Below are 25,937 nucleotides of genomic sequence, written 5' to 3' on the forward strand. Positions count from 1 at the left end.
CGGATAAACTGAGAATTCAAATGACATCAGCCTTCATGACTCCGGCAGAATCAGTCACACGTTTTATTATTTTCTCTGTAGAGTTTCAATATGGTAATATCAGTTTTGCAAATACAAAACAGATCCGTGTAACACAAGAACAAAGTATAATTTTACACTATGAATAACAGGAGGAGGGATTAAGACTCAGGTACGGCAGTCAAATTGGATATTTGTGTTTGTATTTACAGCTAAAACAAGTCCTTTTGATTTCAAACAAGCACTAGAATTGGTGCTTCCTCCTGAATACAGTGGAAATAAACAGAAAACCCCATTTACAAGACATCCAGTGTAGAAACACATATGTACAAATTCACACAAATAACTGGCAAGCAAGCAAGCGAGCTGATTCCCGATATACACAGCTTTCAGGTGCCGGTTTTGTCTTTTCACACCAGTGTGGGCACCATGCCGGTGTTGAGGTGGTGTGTGTAGGGTAAGGAGGTGGAGGGATGCAGGGGGGACGGTGTCGGGATGAGGTGCGGCGTGTGGCTGTAGGTGAGGAGAGTCCCGGGGCCGAGGGAAAAGGGCCCACCGCTGCTGTCCAGGGAGGATGGCTGGGTCACCTCCGAATACGGCTCAAACATGGCGGCCTTCTTGCTCTTCTTGTTCTTGTTGGACACTTTTCTGTTGCGCGTTTGAATGCCGTCCTTCTTCATGGTAAGGGGCCGGTTGACCTGGGAAAACAAAGAAATCAGCGTCTCAGAATTTTGCTCTACAAGTAGATTTGAGATGCAGCGTTGTGCAGCAGTTCAATAATTTTTTTTAAGAATGTAGTTTTACCCAGATGACTGACTCACATTGTGCAATTTAAAGTAGAGTCCACATGCGTTACACACAGGCTCTCCATTGGCATTGCGTCTCCACAGTGTTGTTGTGCTTGTGTGACAGTTGGCACACAGCGTGCCTGCCCGTTTGCTAACAATCTGAAACACAGAAAAGAAATCTTCAGGGTTTCTAAACTGCTTTGGCAATGATTCATTACTTGTTGAATCAAAACAAGCCACCCAGAAAGACAGAAAGATGCGTTAGTGTGTGTCTCACTGGGTCATACCAGTCTCTTCTTGGGCCGGATTAGCGGTCTGTTTTGGCCGTTCATCTTGTGGTACAGTCCACAGGCGTTACACAGGTAGTGGCCTGTACCATCCCGACGCCACAGAGGGGTAGCTGTGGCTCCACAGTTGACACACTCCCTGGCCTCTGTTTAAGTACACAGTTGTTACTGTTCATGTAGCATTTTGTTATTATTACAAAATGCTGCCTGTACATGAGACAAACTCTCTCTGAAATAAGTCAGGCAACATTTGCAGAAAATATTTTACATGCAAATGTCTTACAATGACTCACAATATAGTGAATACAGGAAAAGATTATATCTCATTATTGAACAAGATTCTTTTTCTGTCACCACATTTTGTCTATTTGTTTATTCCTCTTGGGCTTTCACTCAGATCACATGATCACATCAGTTGTCATGACAATGTAGATGGTCAAATTCCCATTTTCTGAGCACTTTAAGAACTAAAGATCTCGTCCATGTTGAGCTTGAATGTTTATGTTGATCTGGATATTTTTCCTGGAATGTGACCGTCTACCACAGCAGGTCATGTGATGCGATCGAAGGTTTCAGAGCAGCCACTAAATGGACATTGTGGTGAGATTGTTTTGTCACCTGCTGTTTCCAAGGTCAAGAATGAAGTTTTGATCTTAAATGTTTTAAATCTTGATTTATAGGCTGATTGGTTGCATAATGATATAACAAAATAAGATCAGAGAAAATGACACATCTTGGTGGATTCTCACCTGGAGTGGATATCCTCATCTTACTGTGGAGTTTAGGCGAGTACGAGGGGCTGATCCAGGATCCAGGGCTGGAGTAGAGGGCAGCAGAGTTGTACTCCTGTGGACCTGTCATGTATGAGTTGTAGGGGCTCAGCATGTGTGGGTGGGAGTGGGACGACGGAGTGTACATACTCCCAGCAGCAGGGGTCAGATTCAGGAAGCTGCTGCTGGCCCCCGATCCCCCCAGCGGGCTCAGGCGCTCGGCCTTCAGGACCTCCTGAAGCCGGGGGCTCTCCCTGCCCTCTCTGCTTGGAGACGAGTATCCGTCCCTGGTGGCGGTGAGGGAGGAGGTGATGCCAGGGGTGTAGAGGGAGGTCGGGGTGTGCGAGTGCAGCTGGGTCTTGGTGAGGGGGCTGCTGCTCCAGGCGGAGGCCGAGGGGTTGTAGGGTGAGCTCAGGGAGTGGCTGCCCGGCCCGTCCAGCAGCTGGAGGTTGCTGAGGAGGCTCGGCGAGGTGAACACCTGGCGGACTTTAGAAAGTGGGACAGAACAAAGTCAGATCATGATTTGGAGGGTGGATGAGAAGACAGATTCGATGGGTGACGGTGGGGTGGGAGCACTCACCCGAGCTGTGTCTGTAGGTGGATGGCACTCGGCCGTGGCTTGGGTTGGAATAGAAGGAGGGCAGGCTGGTGTAGTCTGTGTCCTGGCTGGTGAAGAAGGCCTCTCCCTCTTCTCCTGGAGGCAGCAGGCCGGGCTCAGAGGAGAAGCCAGCCAGAGGATCTGAGCTGAGCAGAGTCGGAGACACCCAGGGGGACTGCTCTGACGAATCCTCCATGCTGACACAGCAATCCTCAACCTGAAGCATTACCACAGCAGGGATGTGAGAAAACTACCTTTGACATTTGTGTCAAATGCACACTCAGAGGATCATTTATTTTAAAACTGAAAGCTGGTATTTTACCCGCCATGAAAATGCATTGCACAGTCAGCAGTTTCTGATTTACTGTAACTCTGATTGAAGCTGGTACATTATCTCCACACGCTTCACATCATAACAACTCAATAGAACGTATCAGCGACAAGATCTCGTGACTGCAGGTTTCTTCAAACTTCCTTTTCTAGGAAAAGGAAGTTTGACAGTGACTGAAAGTAAAAACTAAAAATAAATGGGTCTATAATTGTCATGATGCAGCCAGTGACCGAACGGTTACTAGGTGGCCTTTCTACTATAGGTGTGCCAGTTAGAAGAATGCAAAAGATATGTCCTCAGGGACGTCCTGCGGGGCAAACAGAGCTACACTCCAACACTGTGTCTGCAGGCAGATTTTTGGAGTGAAAGTTTCCATCACACATCATAGATTATGTGATAATTCACTCTTCTGAATTAGTGTGCAGCCCTGTGTGTGTGTTCTTATTGTGTAGTTGTTCAGTGATGGTGTCTTTTGACAGTTTTTCAATGTTTATTCTTGTGACTAGAGATGAAAAGCTAATTTGCTGCCCTTTAAAAAAGAAAAAAAAATACAGTTGTAAAACACTGAAGAAACTTGCGCGGGAATTGAGAATTGCACGACCAAGCAAGGCCACTCTCGCTCCATATCTTTAGAGGAAAAAGAAGAGGCTGATAGTGTCTGATAAAATCTGATAGACAGCATTATTACAATGCTAAATATATCCAGCTCCACAGATACAACATGACCCGACCCTCATCTGATTAATAGAAATCTGTTTGGCTAGAAATGTGCAAATATGAAGACACAGCATATTGTGGAGAGCCGATCAAACGAGAGAAGAACAGGCAGCAATAATCACATTCTGATCGATTTTCAGCATTTTAAACTGTTGTTAGCTGTTCGGATATAAGCGTCACACAAAAACATGCTTAATTAATTGAGGTTTAATCATTATTCTAACTGAGAGATCGATGAATAGGCATTTAGTACAATTATTTATATTAGTACATATATAGAGACTGGATGAGATTTCGAATTGGATTTGAATTAATTTAAGCCAAATAAAAGCATGATGATCATGATGAAGATGATGATGATGATGAATTTGATCACTCATTTGCATAGATCCATGGAAATATGTTGAGGACGGAAAGTTGAACAAAAATAATGAATTGCGAAAAAATTACAAAAATAACAGAAATCTACATAAAACTGCTCATTTCATCGGAAAGGAGACGCCGCTGACCCGAAGCAAAGTCCTCACCTCCCATATCCAGACAAGTCACATTCAATCAAGCAACACAAGGCCTGAGGTGATAATAAACCACAGCAGAGACAGTTTGAAACACATAAATACGCGTTCATAAGACGGATCTTCTTCACTAAGTCGACTGGATGTGGGTGATACTGGTGCCTATACTGAAGAATAAGACCAACAAGGGAGAAGAAGAAGAGGGGTCGCCTACCTGAGTGGATGCCACAGACGAGCGAGGTGGGCTGCAGGACTTGGGGTTAAAGTTATGTAGCCAGGAGGGGCTCGCGTGTCTACCTCTGTGTTTGCTGAAGGCTACAAGAACTATCGTACTTCTCCAACCACCAGCGAAGTTTAGGGCTAAGTGACAGACCGTGGGAGGGGTTGGGGACAACTTTTAAAAAGACACACCTCTTTGGTCCACAGAGGAAAAACTTTGTATGAGAGCAGATGTGACAGAAAAAGCAACTCTCAAAGTAAAATTGTGTATAATTTATCTACAAATAGTATTAATAATGGTTGTCTTATTAAAGGCTTTTGGCGTCTGAAGACAGTAGGAAAGGTGGAGGTGTCAGCTTTAAATCTTGGTTCCTCTTCCTTCATGCCTGTGTGTGTGTGCTGGTAGTGTAGTATTGATAACACGTTTGTATCTCTGATGACTCCCACAGAGAAGGCCTCACATATAAAAAGCATATCAGCCCCAAACCATCATCAAACAATTAGGTATAGCTGGCTGACAGAAACAGCAGACTAAGACTATCACAGATACACACATACATGTATTATAAAGGACGTCCTACAGCCGTCGCAGGCAGGGCAGTGAGGGTGCAGGATGGGTGCTTTTTGTCTGTTGATGAAATGTGCATACAGGCCCTGATAAGACACACATGGAAAAGAGTCGACAGACATTTGAACAAAGCAAATATAAAATGCAAAGACTCAATTTCTTTGTGGTCCAGCAAAGCTTAGAGTGGAACACAGTAATGCAAATCGGGAAAGGAGCTGCAATCATGGGGGAGAGATATGGTCTGGACACGGCCTGGCTGCGCACAAGCCCGACACTGTGCCAGTCATTTGATAGTCAAAGCAGCTCCCTAACTTTCCTCTCTCTTTGTTCATTTACAGTTTTCAGGGAAATCAGGGGAGGAAAACAGTTGGGAAGAATTGAGGCTTTTTTAATTTTAAACACTGGACCTTTTTCTGCTACTTAAAAATCCGCAGTAGTTAAATTAAAATAACATCCTCATGAGGTTGTGAGGGACAGTTGACCTGCATCGGTTAGGCCAGATGCAAATAAGCATATACGTAGGTCATGGTAACTGTGGCACAAAAAAAAGTGAGTCTCTTATTTCCCTAAACTTTGGATTATTTCTGCAGTTGCTTGCCATGAAAAACTCATTGTGCATCAACAGAAAAAAACGCAGAACACAGTAAAGGTAAGCAAGGTCACAGGTTCGAAACCCTGCAGAGGTTCTGACTAAGGGGTGTCATGAAACACATTCGTACTGAAACCTCCTGTTCATCAGTGCTGTTGCTGCCATCGAGGACACTGGGCTCATGTACTTTTTGGGGGAATGTGGGAGACTGAAACCTGTTGGATGAATAAAGTTACTTTAGTTATTTTTTTTTAGTTTAGGCTCATATAATCACATAGATTATAACCAAATAGTCATTTTTGAGAAGGGTTGGAAATTCATGCTTGCATTTTGTGCAACACTTCCATAAAAATAAGACTTTAGTCACTTTTGAAGACATGTCAATTGGCATAATTGGAAAACTACTTGTTAATCATTTTTCAAACCAAACAACCCCGCTCACTTCTTATCTGTAAAAGCTTCATTCAGGATTCATGACCACATTATCTCTAAAATTGTGGCTACAACCCTGTTCTTCATCCCCTCTATGGGAAATTTCTATTTATTCCCAATGAGGAGGAACGCAGGTGCAAGGAGGCTGTTGGAAGTACATTATTACCTTAATTTGATAGACAGACTTGAAAGATGGCAAAAAGTGACAGGACAAAGATGCAGACAGATACCCTTCATGCCACTGCTAATAATGATAATAATAATAATAATAATAATAATCATTTCATGCTGGTTTATGGCTATGGGCTTGTTGCTGGCACTGTTGCCTCAGTATTAAGTCCCAGAGTTCTTAGTTTGCAGGTAAAATAAAGTGGACTCTCTAAATTGCCTGTATGTGTGAATGTGTCTGACAGACTGGCTGACCTGCCTCTAACCCAGTGCATGCTGGGTAGGTTCCAGGTTGCCTAAACCCTGAACAGGATGAGTGTAAATGTATGGAAAGATGGTTGGTGATGCTAATTTATTGTGTGATCGGTGTCTTTGTTTTCTGAGTGCATTTGTTTTCACTTGCTTTTGTGTGCTGGTCTCTGTGCAGTTTCCTTTCAGGGACTGAATGGAAATGAGCTGAGCCGCTCATGGAGCACTTCGCTCTGCGTCAACGACAGTGACATTATGAGAGTAAGAGTGAAATGAGGTCTCGGTGGTGGCAGTGTGGACAGCTGGGCAGGGATGTGGCTGCTGCCGCTGTGCGAGCTGGCTGCTCTGCTCTGATAAGAGGTTATCAAGATGAAAAGAGGAGGCCAGGAATTACAGGCCCGCCGCTCACTGTCACACAGCAGCACGGACGTACACACAGATTTTGTCTGTGGTCATGCCATGAAACTCGTAAGCCTGCGAACACACATGCACAGACATACGCTCTGTTGACAGTATCTTGACAGAAGCAGTTGGAGCTGACACCGGAACGTCTTGTTGGACAGTTGGGAGGTTGTGCGAGCTGGGTGACGGATGGTGTTGTGTGTCACCAGTGGACTTTGGGGACAGCTTTCTAATTCCCAAGAAACAGGCTTCTGTGTAGGCGGTGGTCTTATCTCTGCCATGCAGGGCTGCAGCAACATACCCAAGAGAGCTCTCTCTCTCTCTGTCTCTCTCTCTCTCTCTATTTCACACACACACACACACACACACAGACACACACACACACACACACACACACTATCTCCTCTATTGTTCTTTAGTTTTATCCCTTTTTCACTCACATTTTTAGTCAACAAAGTAATAACTAGTATCCACGCAGCTTTCTTGGTACACATGATGTTTGAGTGTGTCATCTCTGTAATGACTAATAAAGTGAGCTGGTTGAATGGCTGAAGCTTGCCACTCCAGTGTCACTCAATGAGATATCATGGTGTTTTATATTGCTGATTTTGTGTAATCTCAGTACTCTGCTGCACCTCTGACAGTCTCAACAGCACACAGATATGCAAAAGCACATGAGCATTAGCTTGATGTGTGTAACTGTAAAAGCTTTTCTCTCTTTTATTTAAAACTTCATTTGTTTTTAACGCAGCTCTCCGTTTTCATTTCCTGTTAAATTACTGTTCTGTTGATCATTTTGAATATTTTTTTGTTACTTTTCACCCACCTATAATCATCTTTTGTACATGTTATGTTATGTTATGTATCATATTTCTTCATGTCATTGTCTGTGTTTGTCAGTCTGCTTTATGGTATTATGGTATGGTATACAATGTTTACACTGTGTGAAACATTCAAACGAAAGATGTGTCAGCATCATTACATCAGCTTTCTAAACATTTCTCCAGTCATCCTGTCAGATTTGGCATCTTTGGAAACTTTTAATCTTTGAGAACTACAGTTCAGTGGGGTTTCACACTGTTTGGCTGCAGGATATCTTTATGATGTATGATTGAGTATTGCTTTAGGTTTTCCTGTTGTACACTTTTATTATTAAACCTGGAATTTTCATAAATATTTTAAGATTTTATTGTGATATTTGTCTAATGTTGTACAAATGATTTTAAAGAATGTTAACTGTTTTTCATGAAGGCAGATTAATTAAAGCTTGTTACTTATTTATCCTTTGAGAGGAAAAGCCAAATGTGAGTAAATATAAGCAAATATAACTTTTGGTGCCTCACATGCAGTTGATATGGTAGAAAACACCACCTGACGACTTCATCACCTGATGCATACACTGCCCCCTAGTGGTACATAAAGAAGAAAAATTATTTTGTAGAATTTGGGAGTTTTAGAAACCCACAGGGAGATTAAAACAAAACTAAACAAAACAAAACATTTGGTGGGCATTAAATTGGCTCATTCTAGTACTTTTACACTCAATAAAATTATATTTAATGACTTTTTGGCAGCCAACAGTAAACATTCACTGTTTCCCTACCAGAATTTGTATTCCTGGCATTGGAGAGAGGACGCTGAAACAGCCTTTGGACTTTCGTGTTAGGAAAGAAATGTAGTATAAACAGAGTTGAACAGTTTAATAAATAAAATAAGATAAAATATAGAAACAATAATAATGACAAATAATAATAGTATGCGTATTATTACAAAGTCAAAGTAGTATACAGGGTCTTAATGCAGAACACTTACACACTGGCTAAATGTCAGGGGAAATATAGTGGCGGTCAAGAATCACCAAACACATCAAATATACGAGAAAGATAAAACACGCAACTACAGAGATACTGTAAGACTTCAGACAGCATAAAACACAAAGAGTACAAAATATACAGTATGTTATAGTTCAGTCAAAATAAAACACTCAAGTCAAAGCCCTCATTAAGACCCAAGCTCTCTCCGGCATAACCTCCTGCCAGCATCACCTCCTCTGTGAGGAGCAATCAGGGTTTCTAACATCTGGCTGATTAAAAACACTTCGGCACACGTCAAATTATCGCAAGGCAAAATTACGTGAAGCTCTTAAAGGCATCAGCAGCTGCGGTGGAAACACATGTCGGCACAGACGCGACGATGCCGGGCGGAAACTGTCCGGTTACACTGAAAATAATCCTCACAGGAAGCCCCGACTAACGTGAGCTACCTGCTTGTTAACTCTTCACCTGTTCATCTGTTGCAACAGAGAAAAATTTATTTGCTGCTCCGTCAAATTTGTTTCTGTGTTCCTGGCCCACCTGCTGAGACACACCCCTACACAGGACAGAGCACTGACACACAGTACAGGAACATGTCCCTCAGATGTGGGACACAGCAGGACCGAGGGGTCCCAGTCTCTGAGCACACTGCTGCACGCTGGTGTCACATCCACAGGTAGTTTGTCTGTTTTAGAGGGGGTGGAGGGGGGAGTTTCTGATCCATTTGACTTCCCCCTATGTTGCTGGGAAACCAGACTGATCTGGTCAAGCAGGGGGTCCGTGAATATGCCCTCCTGTCATAAAGGACTGTATTTTAAGGCTTGTACAATAGTGAACCACAGACGCCAGGATTCAACTGGTGTTTTTTGAAAGGTAACCTATTTTTTTTACACTGAAGTTTGACTCTTTTTTTTCCATCAGGAATTTAAACACCCCCTTGGTCAGTACGTGTAATGTGTTGCAGAGATATCTGCTGAGGTTAGCATGCTAACCAGCTAGCCACAGCCCGTCCTGTGTCATAATACCAGTTTTTAACACAAGCTGAAGAGGCTTTCATGTTTTGTTCTATGACATAAAATAAGTCAGTTAATACCCCTGAATATTGAAGCTTTTATATGTCTTAACCCTTAGTTAATTCATTTAGCCTTTTGCTTCAGCTAGTTGCATGTACACCTCAAAACTCATAAAAGTGGGGTTCATTTTTATCATTATTATTCAAAATGTTTAAGTGTCCTAAACTTTGATTTTGCAGGAATCTGGGCTACGCTAAATACAAAACCTGCGAAAACATCTCACCCCTGCAGCACTCTATGGGGCCTCTAGCTGCACGGCTAACTGAGCTAACCAGCTAACAGCAGCTAATAGAGCATAGTGAGCAGCAGTCTGGTGAAATGCTGCCCCCTATTTGTTTGGAGTGACCCTCGACACGTGGCCATATCCTGCGCTGTACCTTTAATATTCAACTGTGAGTCCATGTAGCCACAGCTGGCGTTTGAATAATTCACCTTCCGGACACTTTAACAGGCATTTTTCGCCATTTTATTTCCTAATGCATTGAGAAAATAGTGGCAGACTACTCGGTAATGAAAATAATTGTTGGAGCCCTGGTCACAGGCAATAGTTCCCAGGTAATAACCATTCTGTATTTACTACATCCAACATCCAACCTGCAAACTTCACAAAATGTACTTCTCGCCGTTCCAAAAGCAGTTGAATACAATACTTAACTGTTAAAATGTATTTGAAAATGTTGATTTGTTTTTTCCACACAAAGTGTGCTGTGCTGCCGTGTCAGCAGTGTTTGATATTTGTGCTGTGATCATTGTTTCCTTGCAGGTGTCTGGCAACCAGGCCCGTCAGTGGCGTGAAGAGACAGGAGCCGAATGGGAAGAAGCGTGAAAGTGGATCAAGATGTGGAGGAGCCATTCCTGAGAGCGGCTCACAACAGGTGATTCAGTTTTTTTCTTTGTAGATAAAAACACAACAACAAAGACACGAATGTCTCTATGTTTAACATGTTTATTTTTTGATGATAAAAGATACATTACTCCCTACAGTACAAAAAACACACATTGGAAAATACAGGACATTTCCAGATAACCTGCAAACAGCCGAGAGAAACTCGCAACACCTGTGAGTGCTGAGAGCAGCACTCGTCCCAGTGTGGGAGGGAAAGTTCAGAGAGACCTCGGCACTGCTGATGATGACCTATCTAACATGGGTGCAAAAATAGTGACCCAGCAAAAGTACTGTGGAAGGAAAGGACACAATTGTATACCACATGGAGAGAGGAACAAACTCATTAAATGTTTTTTCTTTTTTTTTTTTTGAGAACCTTCAGCTTATGGTCTAACTTAAGGCATCACTACTAAAATACACTGCTTTTGCATGCATGTCTAGTTTTGTTCAACAGACACACTGACACGCACAAAAATTATGAATGCATGAGGAGAAAGTTCATTTCTAGAAAGAAATTGGGAGAAACCACAAATGGAAACCAAGGTGCCGGCCGGAGAAAAGGCGGCAAGCAAAAACCTCGGCCCTGATCTTCCTGGCAGTTACCATCACAGCTGAATCCGCCCTTACAAAGTAGATATACACTCATGTCCAATCAGAAACCTTCTCCCTGTACAAGTTTGTATTGTAATGAACCTAGCAGTGATTCGGACTCCTACAGTGAATCAGCTTGACAGAAGCAAATTAGAACAATCAGGGAGACTATATATATTTATATATATATATATTGTTTCTTTTATAAGTAAAGACACAAAAGGCAATCAAGAGATGACCAACATGTAAAAACTGTTTGTTACAGGTAATTATATAAAAGGCCAAGATGTTTTTTTTTTAATGTTTTTTTTAAATTCTTGCTCTATGAACGAACTAATTTACATGTGAGTACACTCCTGCTATGTAAGCTTTCTTCCCAAGACATCCCCATTCAAAGACATACGGGTTTAAACATCACAGTTAGCTTGCACACCATCTGCAGTCTGAAATACAGAGTCATGGAAGGAAAAAATTAAAATTTATTAAATGGATTCACATACATCAATAGGATAGGGAAAATATGTCTACTAATATAATTTGCCATTCTAAAAATTAAAGAAGAGGTGAGACACCACATTCATGAGCATAAAACGTGTAGGACAACTAATCGGGATATGAAGGTATGAAAAGATCGGATGTTATTTTTCCTCATACCCCATGAAATTCCATGTTTGGCAAACAAAGCAACACAAGCATTGAGTAGTAAACAAAGTAAAAACTCTCCTCTCCCTGGGTCCACTTCAAAGTTCCCTTCAGTCCTATAACCTCTGCAGTTCTACTTTGAACAAATACAAAAGTCTTTCTCTCGTTCATTACCATCCGTTAACAACAAGAACATACAACCAACTGAATGAAGACTTAAAAATATAGTGGCAACCTCAACACAGCCACCCAGCTTCCCACAAACACAAACTATGGGGATGAACAACAGTTAAAAAAAGTGATGTTTTTAAAAATGCACACAACATACACATACACACAGGAGAAAAAAAGCTTAAAAAATACAAAAATAAACTACACAAAAGATCTTCAGCGTCATTGCTTGCTAATTTTTTGGGAAGATTTTGCAAGATTTTTTTTTGTGTGTGTGCTGCAAGTCTCAGTCCTAGCAAAGTCTGTCGTTCATTCTCTACAAATCTCTTCCTTGGTCACTCTTTTCTTGTCCACTTTGAAGTGTCAGCCACCAGTCCTCATCTTGGGGTAAAAAGCGCACAGTGATGACATTACCAGGAGACTGGAGTCCAGTATGATGACTATAGACTTGGTTCTCGATGAAGCAAATTTGTTTTGAGCAAAAAAGAAAGGAAAAAAATGATGTCCTCTTTCGTTGAGGACAAGTGCTTTATTTGTTTCCATACCGATTTTTCCTCTCACCTAAACTAATGCCTCCACAGCCTTTTTAACACTGTACATCATTTCATGTAGTCTCTCTCTACATCCCCCCAGGATTCACAAGAAAAAAGGAAAAAAAAAAAAAAAAAAAAGGAAATAAAGAAACATTGCGCTCAGGCTGGCTCCCAGTTTGTGAAAGATGTAAATGCTTCTCTATGCTGCTCAACTACTGAAACAAGCCAAAAATAGATGTTAAACGATAGAAGGGGATGTGACTGAAAAAGATAATGTGCTTCTAAGTTTGTGTTGCTCTAAAAATAGTACGACCAACAGAACGAGGAGGAAAGAGGGTTTTTATCTACAGAAAACATCTCTCAGATCGACTTTCATCTCGGCTTCATACGGCTGTTCTGCCTCCGTTGCTGTCTTGATCTGAGACTTGAGGGTGGAGGATGAGATTAGGATGAGGATGAGGAGGTGGAGGAGGGGTGAAGGTCAGTCTTCCTGATAAAGGACAGCGAGTGGAAAAAGGAAAAAAAAGACTGGGAGGGGTCTCTGGGCAAACTCACTGGTCCGTCCTTGCTTTCTTTGGACCAGTAGCCTTACTGCAAGAGTACACACAAGACCAAAATGAGTAATGCACGTTTTATTCACCAGCGTCATGTTAACGTCTATTCCTGTGTGCTCAAACATGAACACCGTACTTACGTATCAGGAGAGGTGCCTGGTCTTTTGGGGGCCGGTTTCGCAGAGGCAGCATCTTTGCCAGATTCTACAAAGCAGACAAATTGTTAAGATAAATCTCTTCATGCACGAATGCACTGCTCACTTACTAATATTTGAGTACTAGTTTGTGACTCTATGTGCTCACCTTGGAGCCATCGAACTTGGGTGGCAGGACCGTAGCCCTTCTCATTGCGGGCGGCGATGCGGAAGATGATGGCTGGCTTGGTGGTGTAGTCGATGTGGGCATTGGAGAGGCTGGACGACTGCACCAAGCAAGAGGGGTTGGGTCCACAGTACACGCGCATGAAGGCAAGCTGTGCTGGGGTGGAGGCCTTTGCTTCAGCTGTCTGGTTGCTCTGGATGGCCAGGTACACGGAGTACTCGATAATCTTCCCTGACGTCACCGAGGGTGGCTCCCAGGTCAGGTGGGCACCATCTGGGCTCTACAGAGGCACAGTGGACAAATACTACTAAGTGTCCGAAAGCATGGCTCATGAGAACAGCTGCTATTATTGTCATGATTTACACACCTATACCCTAATGCCAAATCCACAACTAAATGAGAAGAAAACGAGGGAAAGGGCTTTACTGATTGTGTTTACCTTGCTGATTTTGATGGCGCAAGGTGCCCCTGGGAAGCCTGGTAGGCAAGTCTTGAAAGCAGAGATCTCTGAGAAGGCTCCGCGACCACAGGCATTGATTCCAGCAACACGGAACTTGTAAGCTGTTCCAGGCTGCAGCTCCATTTTCTTCATCTGGCTGTAGTCTGGCATGATACCAGAGTCATCCTACCAAGCAAAAAACACTGATTAGAGATGCACTGACCACAATAACCATACAGTCACCTAAACATGAGAACGCCTGCTGAGACACTCACATCTCCTTGCGAATCATCTCCTGGCACATAGAAGTGGGTGACAACCATATTTGTCACTTTAACAATTCCAACATCAAACCACTGGTTCTCTTTCTTTACAACAGGCTTCACTGGGGTTGGCTGAGGGCCTTGCTTCTGTAAGACAAACGAACAATACACAGTCACATTTCTTCTCTTTGACCAAGCTCAACCAGCCAGATGTTCAGTTATACTACAATGACTCACCTCTCCCTCGATGCCATTGGCGACCTCTGCTAGAGCAGCTGCTGCTTGCAGCTTGGCCGGACTTGCCACCGATACAGAGGGTGCAAATGTGCTTGATGGAGCAAGTGCTGAATGAAAAAAAAATAACACAAAAAGGTTACCCTGCTGTACAAAAAGACGCCCAAACTAACAGTCACAAAGACCAAGAAGCCTTACTCTCAGCAGTGGTACGTGGCAGCAGTGATGCCACAGCACTAGTGACTGCGGCAGCCATCTCGTTGTGTCCGTTGCTCTCGACAGAGGGGTCGTTGAGGCTGTCAGCAGGGGCGAGGCCCTCAGTGGGTAGGCTTGTGTCGACGGTGGCCTGCTGTGCAGCAGCCTGAGCCTCTTGCAGCTGCTGCTGCTGTTGGACCAATGCAGCAAGCTCCTGCTGGGTCAGCATGATGGGGATGTTGGTGGGTTGCTGGCTCTCTCCAGTGGAATCACCCTCATCTGTAAACAGAAAATATGTAAGAGTTCATATAACCACAACAGCACGAATAAGAAACTGTAAAATCACTGTGGAAGCTGCTGTAGCTGTACAGCCAACTATTTCTGCTGATGACCATGCTGCTGTTAATTGTACAGCCAGGCCTTGAACTAACTTAATGTTCAAAATCAGAGCAAAGCCAAGGTAGAAATTGAACTATACAAGACAATGGCCAAACTTACTCATGACGGCTTGCTGAGCTGCCTGGAGGACAGCCTGGATAGCGAGGGCCTGAGCTTCTTCAGTGGCTGCTGCCTGAGCGGCTGCCTCTGCTGCTGCGGTTACAGCTAGCTCCTCGTCCGACAGCCCCGTTACCATGAGTGTGGCTCCTTGGCCCTCAGACATCAGCTCAGAGGGAAGGTTCAAGGCTGTTGCTGTGGCTGCTTCTCCCTGAAAGAACAAATTACAGGTCATATAGACACTGTCATGTTTGATTGAATGCATTTTAAAAATGTCATGCCAACAGTGGCTTTGCGTGACATTATACTGCATTTACTTCTGCTTGTGTCTCCATTGCAGTGGTGCCCTCCTCTGCAGGTGCAGCCTCTGCTGATGCCGTCTCATCGGTTTGCATGGGTTCCTCTGTGGAGCTGGCAGCGGTGGTCACACCCTCTGTGATAGATGAAATCGACTGGAGAGAAACAAAGAAAAAAAACATATGGATTGGTCACAATTAGGGACCATCACATTTTGCCAGCAATACAGATTGCTGATCGTCTGTGAGCTGCATCAGCTGATACTGACTGTTTTTGGGTTTTGTTACAGCAGCTAGTATAGCAGTATTATAGGTCAGTTTGACTGTTCTGTAGGGTATTGGGCCTTCCACCAGGTGGCAACATAACCTAGGCTAGAAATTTTGTGTGACTGGACTGTATAAAGTAAAAAACCACAGGTCAATCACTTGGTTTCCTATTGTGTCAACGACATTATTTTACTCAGTCTGTTCAATCAACAGAACAGCACATTATGGCTCACATAATGCCATCAGATTCAGACATGCAGCCTTAAGACATCTGCTGAATAGTTAGTTATTACAGCTACTCAGCATTGGTGGTTAGATCATCTGCTAATTCTGCCAGTAAATCAGTGCATTTCTTACAGGTACAGAGGGTCCAGGTGCCGGTGTAGACTGAGTGACAGTAGTGATGGCCCTGCCCTGTGTGGTGGTAACCGTGCCAGTTGCTGCAGTGGTGGAGGCCACTTCTGTGCTGCTGGTATCTTCTGCTCCCTCCTCTGTCTGTTGGGTTGCTGATAGATACAAAAACACAATTTAAGCTTGATTTCAAAGCAGTAAATGGATTTTACACAAATGTATTTCGTATCTACTGAGGGCAAGAACAAATTATGAGATGACAGATACTGAAATAACATCAGGAATCAAGAACGATGTATCCTTGTGAGCCAACACAGGTAACGTATATGTGGCCATACCTGTGCCTTCACCTGTCTCCATGCTGCAGGTGGCAGTGGTGGCTGTGTTGGTGGTCCCAGTCTCATGTGTTTCACAGGGCGGGTTGGAGCAAACCCTCTGGACCATGCCTGTCGCCGTGCTGGTCTGTTCACCTCCCATGCTGGAGGTGGCTGTGGACGGGGTGTTGGTGGTCCCTGTCTCGTGTGTTTCGCAGGGTGGGTTGGAGCACACCCTCTGCGCAGTACCAGCCTGGCCTGCATTCATGCTAGATGATGCCTGGGTGGCTGTGTTGGTGGTGCCTGTTACATGGGTCTCACAGGGTGGGTTGGAGCACAGCTGTTGGACTCCTCCCATGTTAGCCGATGCTGTGGTTGCTGTGTTAGTTGTCCCCGTTTCATGGGTCTCACATGGTGGGTTGGAGCACAACTGTTGGACTCCTCCCATGTTAGCCGATGCTGTGGTTGCTGTGTTAGTTGTCCCAGTTTCATGGGTCTCACATGGTGGGTTGGAGCACACACGCAGTGCAGACATGTTTGAAGATGCAGTTGTGGCTGTGTTGGTGGTGCCCGTTTCGTGGGTCTCACAGGGTGGGTTGGAGCACACCTGTCCTGATCCAATTGTAGCAGAGGAGGTTGTTGCTGTGTTGGTGGTTCCGGTCTCATGGGTCTCACAGGGTGGGTTAGAACAGACCTGCCCTGCCCCAATGGTGGCAGAAGAGGTGGTTGCCGTGTTGGTGGTTCCTGTCTCATGGGTTTCGCAGGGTGGGTTAGAGCAGACCAGGGTGACGGTCCCAGAGCCCTCTCCAGCTGCTCCAGCCTCGGTGGAGCTGGGCTGCTCAGAAGTCGGTGAAGCCAGGATGGACACTGGTAGATCCTGCACTGGTTGAGCTTCTACACCACTTGGAGTTGTGATTAGTGTCACCTGGGTGGGCTGGTTCTGGCCAGAAGAAAGTAAAGTCATTCAGCACGTTTTTCATACTCAAAAATAAATCGTTTTATTCTCTCTCACTAGCTCTTATCCTGTTGTTTTAAAAGCAGCAGCTCCATCATTGTTCTGTAGTTAAAAGAAACAGGCATCATCGGCCAAACGTTTGCAGTATTTTTTTTTTGTAATATAGTAATTAAAAGCTTATGGCCATACTGCTGCCATGATTTAATGTCTACATGAAGAAAATGATAAATACTAAAGGAAAACAAACCACAGGATTTTACCTGCACTGTGATTGTAGAGGAGGGCAATGCGGAGGCAGAAGTTAGGCTGGTCTGAGCAGTTGACACAGTTATGGCAGATGGGCTGATGACCTGGCTGGACAGGGTAGCAATGGTTCCCAGGGTGGTGATGGGGGTAACCAGAGAGGCGTTCGAACTGTCTACCGTGCCACCGTGGCTAGTGGAGACTGTACCAGTCACCGTCCCAAGAGTGGTGACACCTGGAAAGAAGACAAGTTGCAATAAAAGATGAAAACCAAAGGTTCCAGAACACATTGTACAAAGTAAATTAAAAGAAAAAAAAATCTTAGCTTGAATGTCACTCAATAATTAATCATTGCAAACAAATCAGAGGAACATAGTTACTCGTACCAGTAGTCCCTTTGACAACCAGAGTTGTGACAGTGGGCTTAACAGCAGACACTGTCACTGGTGTAACAAGTCGAACACCACCCACTGTGCTCATGGGCACTGTGCGCAAAATAGTGCCAGGTTGCCCAGGAGCACCTTTCAAAACCACCTAGAGACACAATTCAGGATTAGTCTCCTCAGTTGCAACATACAGAAATGGGCAGCGCATTAAAATGATATCTATCAATACTACTGCAAAAATAGTCAGTTTTACCTGTGTCAGGCCCTGTTGGCCGGCTGCAGTAGCAAGTTTGGGTACTGCAGTGATGATTTTACCAGGAGTTCCAGTTGTCATCACCTTTGTGGTGAGGATTGTGATAGGCGTTTTCATGCCTGCACTGCTTGTCACACCTGCAAGGACAAAAGCATTTATGTCTGAAATCAAGACACAATACCGTTATATAAGACCTTGATTGACTTCAACCTGCAGATAAATCTTAGCATTTCTTTATATTCACACTACTGGCCTAAATGTTAAAGCCATTGTAGGAAACAACGGTAGCCACAATCAAACTTGAGGATACATCACTTCTGTTCTGACATGCCATCACCACTCATTTGAAAATTCAAGCAGGTAACAAATACAGAAATCATTCTGACCTAGATGTTCACTGATTAAGGGTTCTCCAGAAAGTTCAGACATTGTATGAACATCTCTTACATTGCTTTACTAATCTACAGTCACCAACTTCTATTCTTGTCATAAATGCAAGGGCTGATATGTAGCTGTGACATGATACACTTGAGAGACTTTAGACCTGTGGCTCCAGGCTGGGTCATGATGGCCGACATGGGGATGGTCTTAATAATGGTGGTGCCCTGCTTAGTGGTGGTAGGAGAGACGCCACTGATGTTGAGAATAGTGGGCTTGTTTCCCGTTCCCCCTGCCTGGGAAGTCGTGATGATGGTTGTGGGCTTGCCATCTGCAGAGGTCACCAGTTTCAGGATGGTGCCGGCTGGGAGGGGACCCTTTGTCTGGGGAGAGAGGCACATGTTATGCAAAACCATTTGGAGAAAGACATCTGGTGCCTGTCTAAGGAGTTTTAAGCTATCTCCTGTTTTTTTCCTGCACTCATGCAGATAGCTGACCTGTATGATCTGTGTGAGAGGGTTAGTGGAAGCCTGGCCTGTGACAGCTGATGTCTGCACTGGCTTGGTTTGTACCACAGACATCATCTTGCCAAGGTTGGAGATCTGCCGACATAGGAGAGAGACTCAAGTTCATGAGTCACCAAAAAACATCGGACAGCACAGGGGAGGTGGACCACCAAACTGGTGGCTCTATGAATCATTCTAGCCCTAACTGATCGACAGTCATGCAGATCACTAACATCATGCTCCCTTTTTCTGTAGTAGAGTTCTCCAACAGTCACTGTAGGCCAACCTTTACTCCCTCCCCCACTGGTTCAAGCTTGGTGTTTGTTGTCACTGTCTTGTGACAAGACAAAAAAACACTCACACACATACACCAAGTGTGAAAAAAACAATTTACAGAACCCATGATTTACAGCATGCGTGTGACAGTGTCAGTATTACATTGTGTCACAGAGTGCTGTTTTCTTACCAGTGTGCCACTGCTGCCCATGGTGAGGGGACTCTTGACAAGGGTAATGGTCTTGGTGACTCCTCCCACCACAGTGGTTACCACCTGGGCCTGTTGGGCCACTGTGACAGCACCAGACTTGTGCACAGTGATGATGGGTCTGGTGGTGGTGGGGGAGGATGCAGTTGCTGTGCCAACCTGGGCTGCAGCAGTTTTCAGCATCCGGGTGGCCGGGTTACTGACCTACAACCACAACATTATTTTAAGAATTGACCTGTGACAGACAGAATGCACACAATGCTAGAAATGTGAATGTTTAGTAGGATGTCTACCATGACTGGAGAAGCCACTTTCACTGTGGTTGTGCCAGGAGAAACGGCTACTGTTTTGAGAATGGTGGCACCTGCAGGAACATTGAGGACTGTGCCTGCAGAGGAGGGCGGGATCTTCTGTGTTGCTGCAGCTGCTGCAGCTAAAGCTGCCATGCCACTCATCTGAGGGCTACTGCCAATTGGCTGAAAACAGAAGAAGTAAACAATTGTTGAACACATTTGATCATCTGACATGATATATACTTCAAGTCTTAAACAGGATAAAATACTGTGCAAAATTGCTCATACCGATCCTTGGGTGGTCTGGGCAGGCACTACCATTCGGACACCTGGAGGAAGGGATGTCACAGTGACGGGGGATTTCCCGGGCTGGCTGGGGCGGACTGTGACAACAGGAGTGCCTGTGGCCGACTGTTGAGCTGCAACCTTCAAAACAGCTGTAAAATAATGGAACCTATGATTAGACTTTTGTGGCTGTTGAGCTTGCTGGTGTAGTGACAACAATGGACATGAACGAGTTTTGAAAGCGGAATCACTGGTCACTGGTGTAATTACCTGTCTGTGGTAGGCTTTGAGCAGAAGGTGCTGCAGCAGCGGGTGCGGGGCTCTTTGGAGAGTTCACAGGCTGCGAGGGGGTTGCACTCATGGCTGGTGAGGCTGCAGCCGGAGTTGCAGGGATGTCATATTTCTGCAGCTGCAATAAGTAGGTGTCAGCAGTTGAGACGGCACCCCAGCTCACTTCCAGAGAGTTTGTGTTGGCACGGACTAACTGCACCCTGGCAGGGGCGTGTGGCCGCTCTGGAGAGGTGGAAAACCAGAATTTTAACAACAATGACTATATCTCCTCAGCCACTTAAGTCAGTCTAAATTTTGAGACCCATCATGTTGCAGCAAGCCTACCTGTCTCCAGGTACCAGAGGTCTTTACAACAGACTTGGTTGTTCCAAGCTTTACGATAACCATCACGGCCACTCCAAACATAAAGTCTGGAATTGATGGCCACAGCACAGTGGCCGGCACGGGCCCTGGGGATGTTGTCTTCAAGAGTATCCATCAGCACTGTCTCCCAACACATGGTGTCTATGGAGAAAATGTGTTACAAAAAGTAAAATGAAGCCCATTTTACAAAAACCTATTCAAAGTGAAATCTACTATAATAAGCACAGAATTAAACAAACCAAGATTTAGGCAGGCAAGAGTGTTTGTGCACTTCCACTCCTTCTCGTGTGTGGCCACTTTGACATCGTCCATTACCAAAGGGACCCATCCTCCAAAAACATACATCCTGCACATTGACAAAATTATATCATGGTGAGATACTGCTACCAAACACAGCAGAATTCAAATATGATTAAAAACAAAAATCAGTGAGTTATCAATTAGGAGCAGCAGTTTTCTCACTTGTTTGTGATGGTGGTGGCAGAGTGAAGACTTCTGGGAAGCGGTGCTGTCCCGCTTACTGAGGGTTTGTTCCATGTCAGGGTATCTGGAGACATTGACCAGCAGTAGGATGTTACACAATGTATTCTGACAAACAACCAGAAAAGTAACAGCACCACAGACAAGGCAAATTCACTCAAAAATTATTGCAAAAAATCGACTTTTTTCCTCTCCAAAAGTGTGGGATTCTTAGGTTGAAGATATTTGATCTCCTTTGATCTGACTGGGTGTAAACAGCAGCGTTGTCTCTGAGTGGCAGTAGCGGGGCAAATAGATTTGTTGTGCTGTCATTTTTCCCCATTCACACTTTTAGAAACCCACCAATATCGAGTGTCCAGAGATCTCCAAGACGACAACCGCTCATCCCTCCATAAATTATCAGGCGAGATTTCCTGCTCGTCTTTTCTGTGTATACCACAGCAGTGTGGCTCTCACGGGGAGGAGGCAGAACTCCATATGTGATTGGAATATCCCATCCAACCACGCTGGAACCCGCACGAAGCTCAAGTGTGTACAGATCATTCAGGTATCTGAGAATGAAAAACACGGACATCATGAGTCACACTCATTCACGCTGGTTGAAACAGAATCTCAAGCAGTTGTGAAGGGCCCTACCAGCACCTGCTGGAAAAAAACATCTGTACCTGGGAATGTTGTTTTTTGGGTCCTCGCTGTCATTGGCTAGCCCACCAAACAGGTAGCATTTGTTGCCTACCAAAGAAAAACTGTGGCCAAGACGAGGACAAGGAGGGGGGCCATTCTTTGGGTTTTTTGCTTTCAACTTTTTCCATTCCCATCTGCTGGCCTGTAACAGAAATCGTGGTCAAAACAACATATTGATTTTTTGAGGTCAGAGCTGAAGCTGTAACAAACAAGTCACGAGTTCACCTCATTCCATATTCTGAAAAGCTCATAGTAAGGACATTATTTTTTACCACTAACTCTATTTTAAATTTTGCAGCAATTTATTCATTTTTTTTATTTCATTTCCCAGTGACTGAAAATCCACCTTTGATTGAATATACCTGAAACAGAGCATAATAATAATTTCAACTTCTTTCACTGTGTAAGAAATGAAGGTTTTACAAGTAGGAGAATAAGGACATGCTTTTATACTTGTTAGGACTGGTTAATTAAATTTTGTTAAACTAAACATTATTGAGGAGCAGAATAACACATGCCGAGTAAGTAACTTACCGTGATGCTTAATGGTAAGTTACGAACTTCATTACCTTGTTAGACTCTTCCTCAAAATTAGTCTTCTCTGTAGTTTTTTTAAACGCGACAGCTGAGTAGTTCATCATTTTGTCAGTTTCTGGAACTTGGTCAAATGACTGATCTCTGAATGAGGAGTTTTGTAAATCAATTCTGAATCATTCAAAAATGAGAAATGTGATGAATCTAAGAATCTATTATTTTTCTGTGTCTTTTAATTGTGTAAGACATTGTGGGGTGGGGATGGACTGAAACCATTGCATTGCATTAACCACTTAATTTAATTATCTGAAGCGCAGTCAGAATCAGAGCCAGCGGCACCCTACCAACTATGTACCACATGTCTCACTGCATGTAGCCATTAATATCAACATGCACAAGAGTGAACTTTACAAAGATCAGCTTAATTTGTTTTATTTGCCTGTTCCTGTGCTTATGTAAACAGCTACAGCATAAAATTTGAACTATAATGGCTTGACTTTGATCTTACAGTACCTGCAAGACAACCTACATGTAAAATGTTTTGTGTTGCACACATGTTCATCTTCATTTGGTGTTCGCAATGAGCTACAATAAGAATTATTTTAAATAAAACTAACAAATCTGGAATATTCAGGTTTGAGGCGAACTATTTTAACCCTGTACTGTTGTCCTCAAGCAACAGGAAAGCTTTTTGACCTTCACTCCTCCCTCAACATTTTTTCCCCAGTCCTACTCATGACAATGTGTCATGATATGTATGTAAACAATGAGGTGCAGAGGGTACTGCTGTACTGTACTTCACTTGATACATGTTCTGAGACTATTAAAACTCTTCTGTGTTTTACTACCCTTACAGTACAGGGTCCTTGGTCGGGGGTTTGTGGGGAGAGGGTGGCTTGAGAGAGCCTCAATATCTTCCAAAAAACAAAACAAAACAAAAAAAGAAAAAATGTAATTTACATACATTTCAATATCTTAATGTAGACAGATTACCTGTAGCTCATAGAGATCATTGCTGTACTTTCCATACTCCACCATTCCACCAAACACCAGCAATCTTGTGCCATCACAGACAAAACCATATGCAGCACAACCAGGGGGAACGTCACCACGGACCGCTGGGATAAACCACTGGTTTGTTGCTAGAAATTTAAACACAACAATAGCAGTGGCGTTATGAGTTGAGGTTAACCCATATCAAGTCATTCAAATTATGAAAAAAAGTTACTATTACAACCAAAACACGGCTGGAAATTCCTGACTAGTACAATCTCTGAACAACTATCTTGTTAACACTGGAACATAAACCCAAATCTGCATTTAAGGATGGGGAGATATATACTAAATTAGCTGAATTTGTCTGTCCTTACTGGTTTATGTGCAGGAAACTGGGGCAGGGGATATGCTTAAACCAAGCGACATCATCCATTTTACTTTAGCCCGCCTTTTTTTAACGTGTATTAATGCCCGATCTCCAGTAGAGGGGGCCAAATTTAATCAGACACTGATCTGCTTGGCCTGCTGAGGCCTGTACACTACTTAATTCTGCATATCAAGAATCGATCCTCAGAAATAAAAGAAAATTAATTTTAGACGAAGACTGAAAATGCGTTGTATGTTACTGCATATTTACAAATTGGTTATTGTATGCTCTGTATTAAGAAGAAACAACCGATAAACTTATACATGCAAAGTTAATCTTACCAGTGTTGTATACATGTAATTCATCCACAATTCCTTCGTTTCCACCGCCAAAGACAACCATAAGCTCCTTTATAGCCACAGCTCTGTGTCCATGTCTGGGCCGGGGAACAGGACCGGACCATCCGAGTACCCGTTTCCACCGCGGCTGCAGAACCGACGCCGTGGTCCCAGACACCGCGGAGCCAGGGGCAGACATGACTTCTGCCAGAAGAAATAATGAAACAGCATTTGTCTTAACTACTTAAGTAATCGTGATATTTTACGTATATATCGCAAACTCAACGGCATCATCTTATCGTGTACTATAGCTAACTTCTAAAACAGTTTGTGCGATCATAGACGCTAAAAAGCTTAATAGTTAGCAGTTAACGTTAGCTTTAACTCACGAATACATGCAAACCAAAACACCTATCGGAGTAAGATTAATATTAAGGGGTTTCGAGCAAGTACTCGTTCACAATCCTTTGTACTGATTAAATCTTTCCAACATATAAGTTGTGTCTCAGCTATCTTAACGGTAGTTGTTTCTAACCATTGAATTCAATCCATGGAAGCAGCCATCTTGCAACCAAACAAACCCCCGCTAACCCGACTGCCAGTCTGAAAAATGGCGGAAGCGAATGAGAAAGAAAAATACATGATAGCTAGCCAACTACACCAGCAAATTAATAAACTACAATAAAAATAAAATTAAATAACCTAGTAGCAGAGCAACTAAACGGATTAATACATGGTTGTAAGACAGAATTAACCCACGGCCAAAACCCGTTATCAAGAGTCGGCTATTTTCATGCTTCTCTGGGAGTCGCCATATTGTAGCTAGCAAGCTTAGCATTCTCTGCAATCCTTTTAACGCAGTTATTAACATTAGAAAAACACTTGAAGTTTACGTTAGCAGTTGCGACACTGTGGAAATCACATGTCTTAAGTCCCTTTGAACAATTCACTGGGAAATACTGAAAATCTAAGCGTTCTCGTAGTATTCAAATTGTTAACGTTAGCTATACTCCGTTAGCGCTAGCGGCTAGTTGCTCAACCTAATTTGCACAAGCTAACAGCGTTAGCTATGAGGCTGGCATCTGTCAAAGCGTCGCCAAATTTTAGAATTAAATGCAATGTAATTTCGTATAATTTTGACATGCATATTTTACCTGATACAAACGTAGTTGCAACACCACTCTTAAAACGCAGCTAAACGGAAATAAACTGCATAAACAGGGTGTTATTATGTTTCATGCCGTCTCTGGAAGCAGCCATCTTTTCGACAATCGGCCTAGTTCTATAGCTCCCACAAGAAAAATGGCCGGACGGTTTGCCACAACAAAACATAACAACCCGAAAAAGGCGCAAATATTTCAGATTTATACTTACTTATTTCGATGCAGTAATTCCAAAAACAATGGTCTGTGGTCTGATCTTGCGGCAATAATCCAAATTCATTCGATTTGTGAAGAAGTATTTCCTCTCATGCCTGCCTGGAAGCTGCCATCTTCTTGACAACCAGAGGCGGAGGAAAATGGAAGAGAGTCGGCGTCACCCAAAGTAAACATGGCGACGGAGACCCACTCGCGAACCATTTCAGACAAAAACGCATATACGTGTTTTGTTATTTGCTATTCCGAATCGGCGAATGATGCTCTGGATAGTGAAGTGCGTTAAAGAACACTTGAAACTTACATAAAATAAACATACAGGGAGTTTCCACAATTTACAACAAGTTGTGTTATACCACTAGGCTTATTGTCCCTTACTAAAGATGGCGACATCCGTACTGGAACAACTTTTATTTTAACATTGCAAGCTGTGCTGATTTTATTCCGCCAAAAACCTACTTAGACACGTCCATACACGCACTATAATAGTGTACAAGCACTAATTTAGAGATTTACCACTCACATATATTAAAGTTGCCACGCCCACATCCACCAGCACTGCGCCCTCCACTGATACAAGTACTGCGTTACTATAATACCATCGACATCAGTAACTCCAGTGTGACTCTTTTCTC

General features: G+C 43.5%; 2 protein-coding genes across 3 annotated transcripts; both read right to left on the bottom strand.

Annotated features, from left to right (window-relative positions):
• Positions 1–40: 40 nt before the first annotated feature.
• Positions 41–4,371, bottom strand: gata1a (GATA binding protein 1a). The gene is made up of 6 exons (XM_041951660.1): positions 4,239–4,371; positions 2,444–2,678; positions 1,843–2,349; positions 1,094–1,239; positions 840–965; positions 41–716 (listed from the first exon to the last, which is right to left on the bottom strand). Exons 2-6 carry the CDS (start codon positions 2,655–2,657, stop codon positions 429–431), a joined length of 1,281 nt encoding a protein of 426 aa, XP_041807594.1. The 5' UTR covers positions 2,658–2,678; positions 4,239–4,371; the 3' UTR covers positions 41–428.
• Positions 4,372–11,471: 7,100 nt separating this feature from the next.
• hcfc1a (host cell factor C1a) lies at positions 11,472–25,433 on the bottom strand. Of its 2 annotated transcripts, XM_041954251.1 has the most exons (28): positions 25,301–25,433; positions 23,930–24,130; positions 23,219–23,367; positions 21,673–21,833; positions 21,350–21,558; positions 20,990–21,074; positions 20,767–20,873; positions 20,489–20,668; positions 20,144–20,386; positions 19,877–20,025; positions 19,589–19,771; positions 19,278–19,499; positions 18,803–18,907; positions 18,472–18,688; positions 17,928–18,064; positions 17,675–17,822; positions 17,306–17,523; positions 16,115–17,030; positions 15,783–15,931; positions 15,180–15,314; positions 14,866–15,073; positions 14,371–14,646; positions 14,176–14,282; positions 13,951–14,085; positions 13,676–13,861; positions 13,219–13,516; positions 13,056–13,119; positions 11,472–12,952 (listed from the first exon to the last, which is right to left on the bottom strand). In XM_041954251.1, exons 2-28 carry the CDS (start codon positions 24,123–24,125, stop codon positions 12,913–12,915), a joined length of 5,223 nt encoding a protein of 1,740 aa, XP_041810185.1. In that variant the 5' UTR covers positions 24,126–24,130; positions 25,301–25,433; the 3' UTR covers positions 11,472–12,912. The 2 variants fall into 2 exon arrangements, with proteins under 2 accessions (XP_041810185.1, XP_041810194.1); XM_041954260.1 differs by lacking the exon at positions 18,803–18,907.
• Positions 25,434–25,937: the final 504 nt, after the last annotated feature.

Source organism: Chelmon rostratus, chromosome 2 (assembly GCF_017976325.1).
Source record: "Chelmon rostratus isolate fCheRos1 chromosome 2, fCheRos1.pri, whole genome shotgun sequence".
NCBI lineage: Eukaryota > Metazoa > Chordata > Actinopteri > Chaetodontiformes > Chaetodontidae > Chelmon > Chelmon rostratus.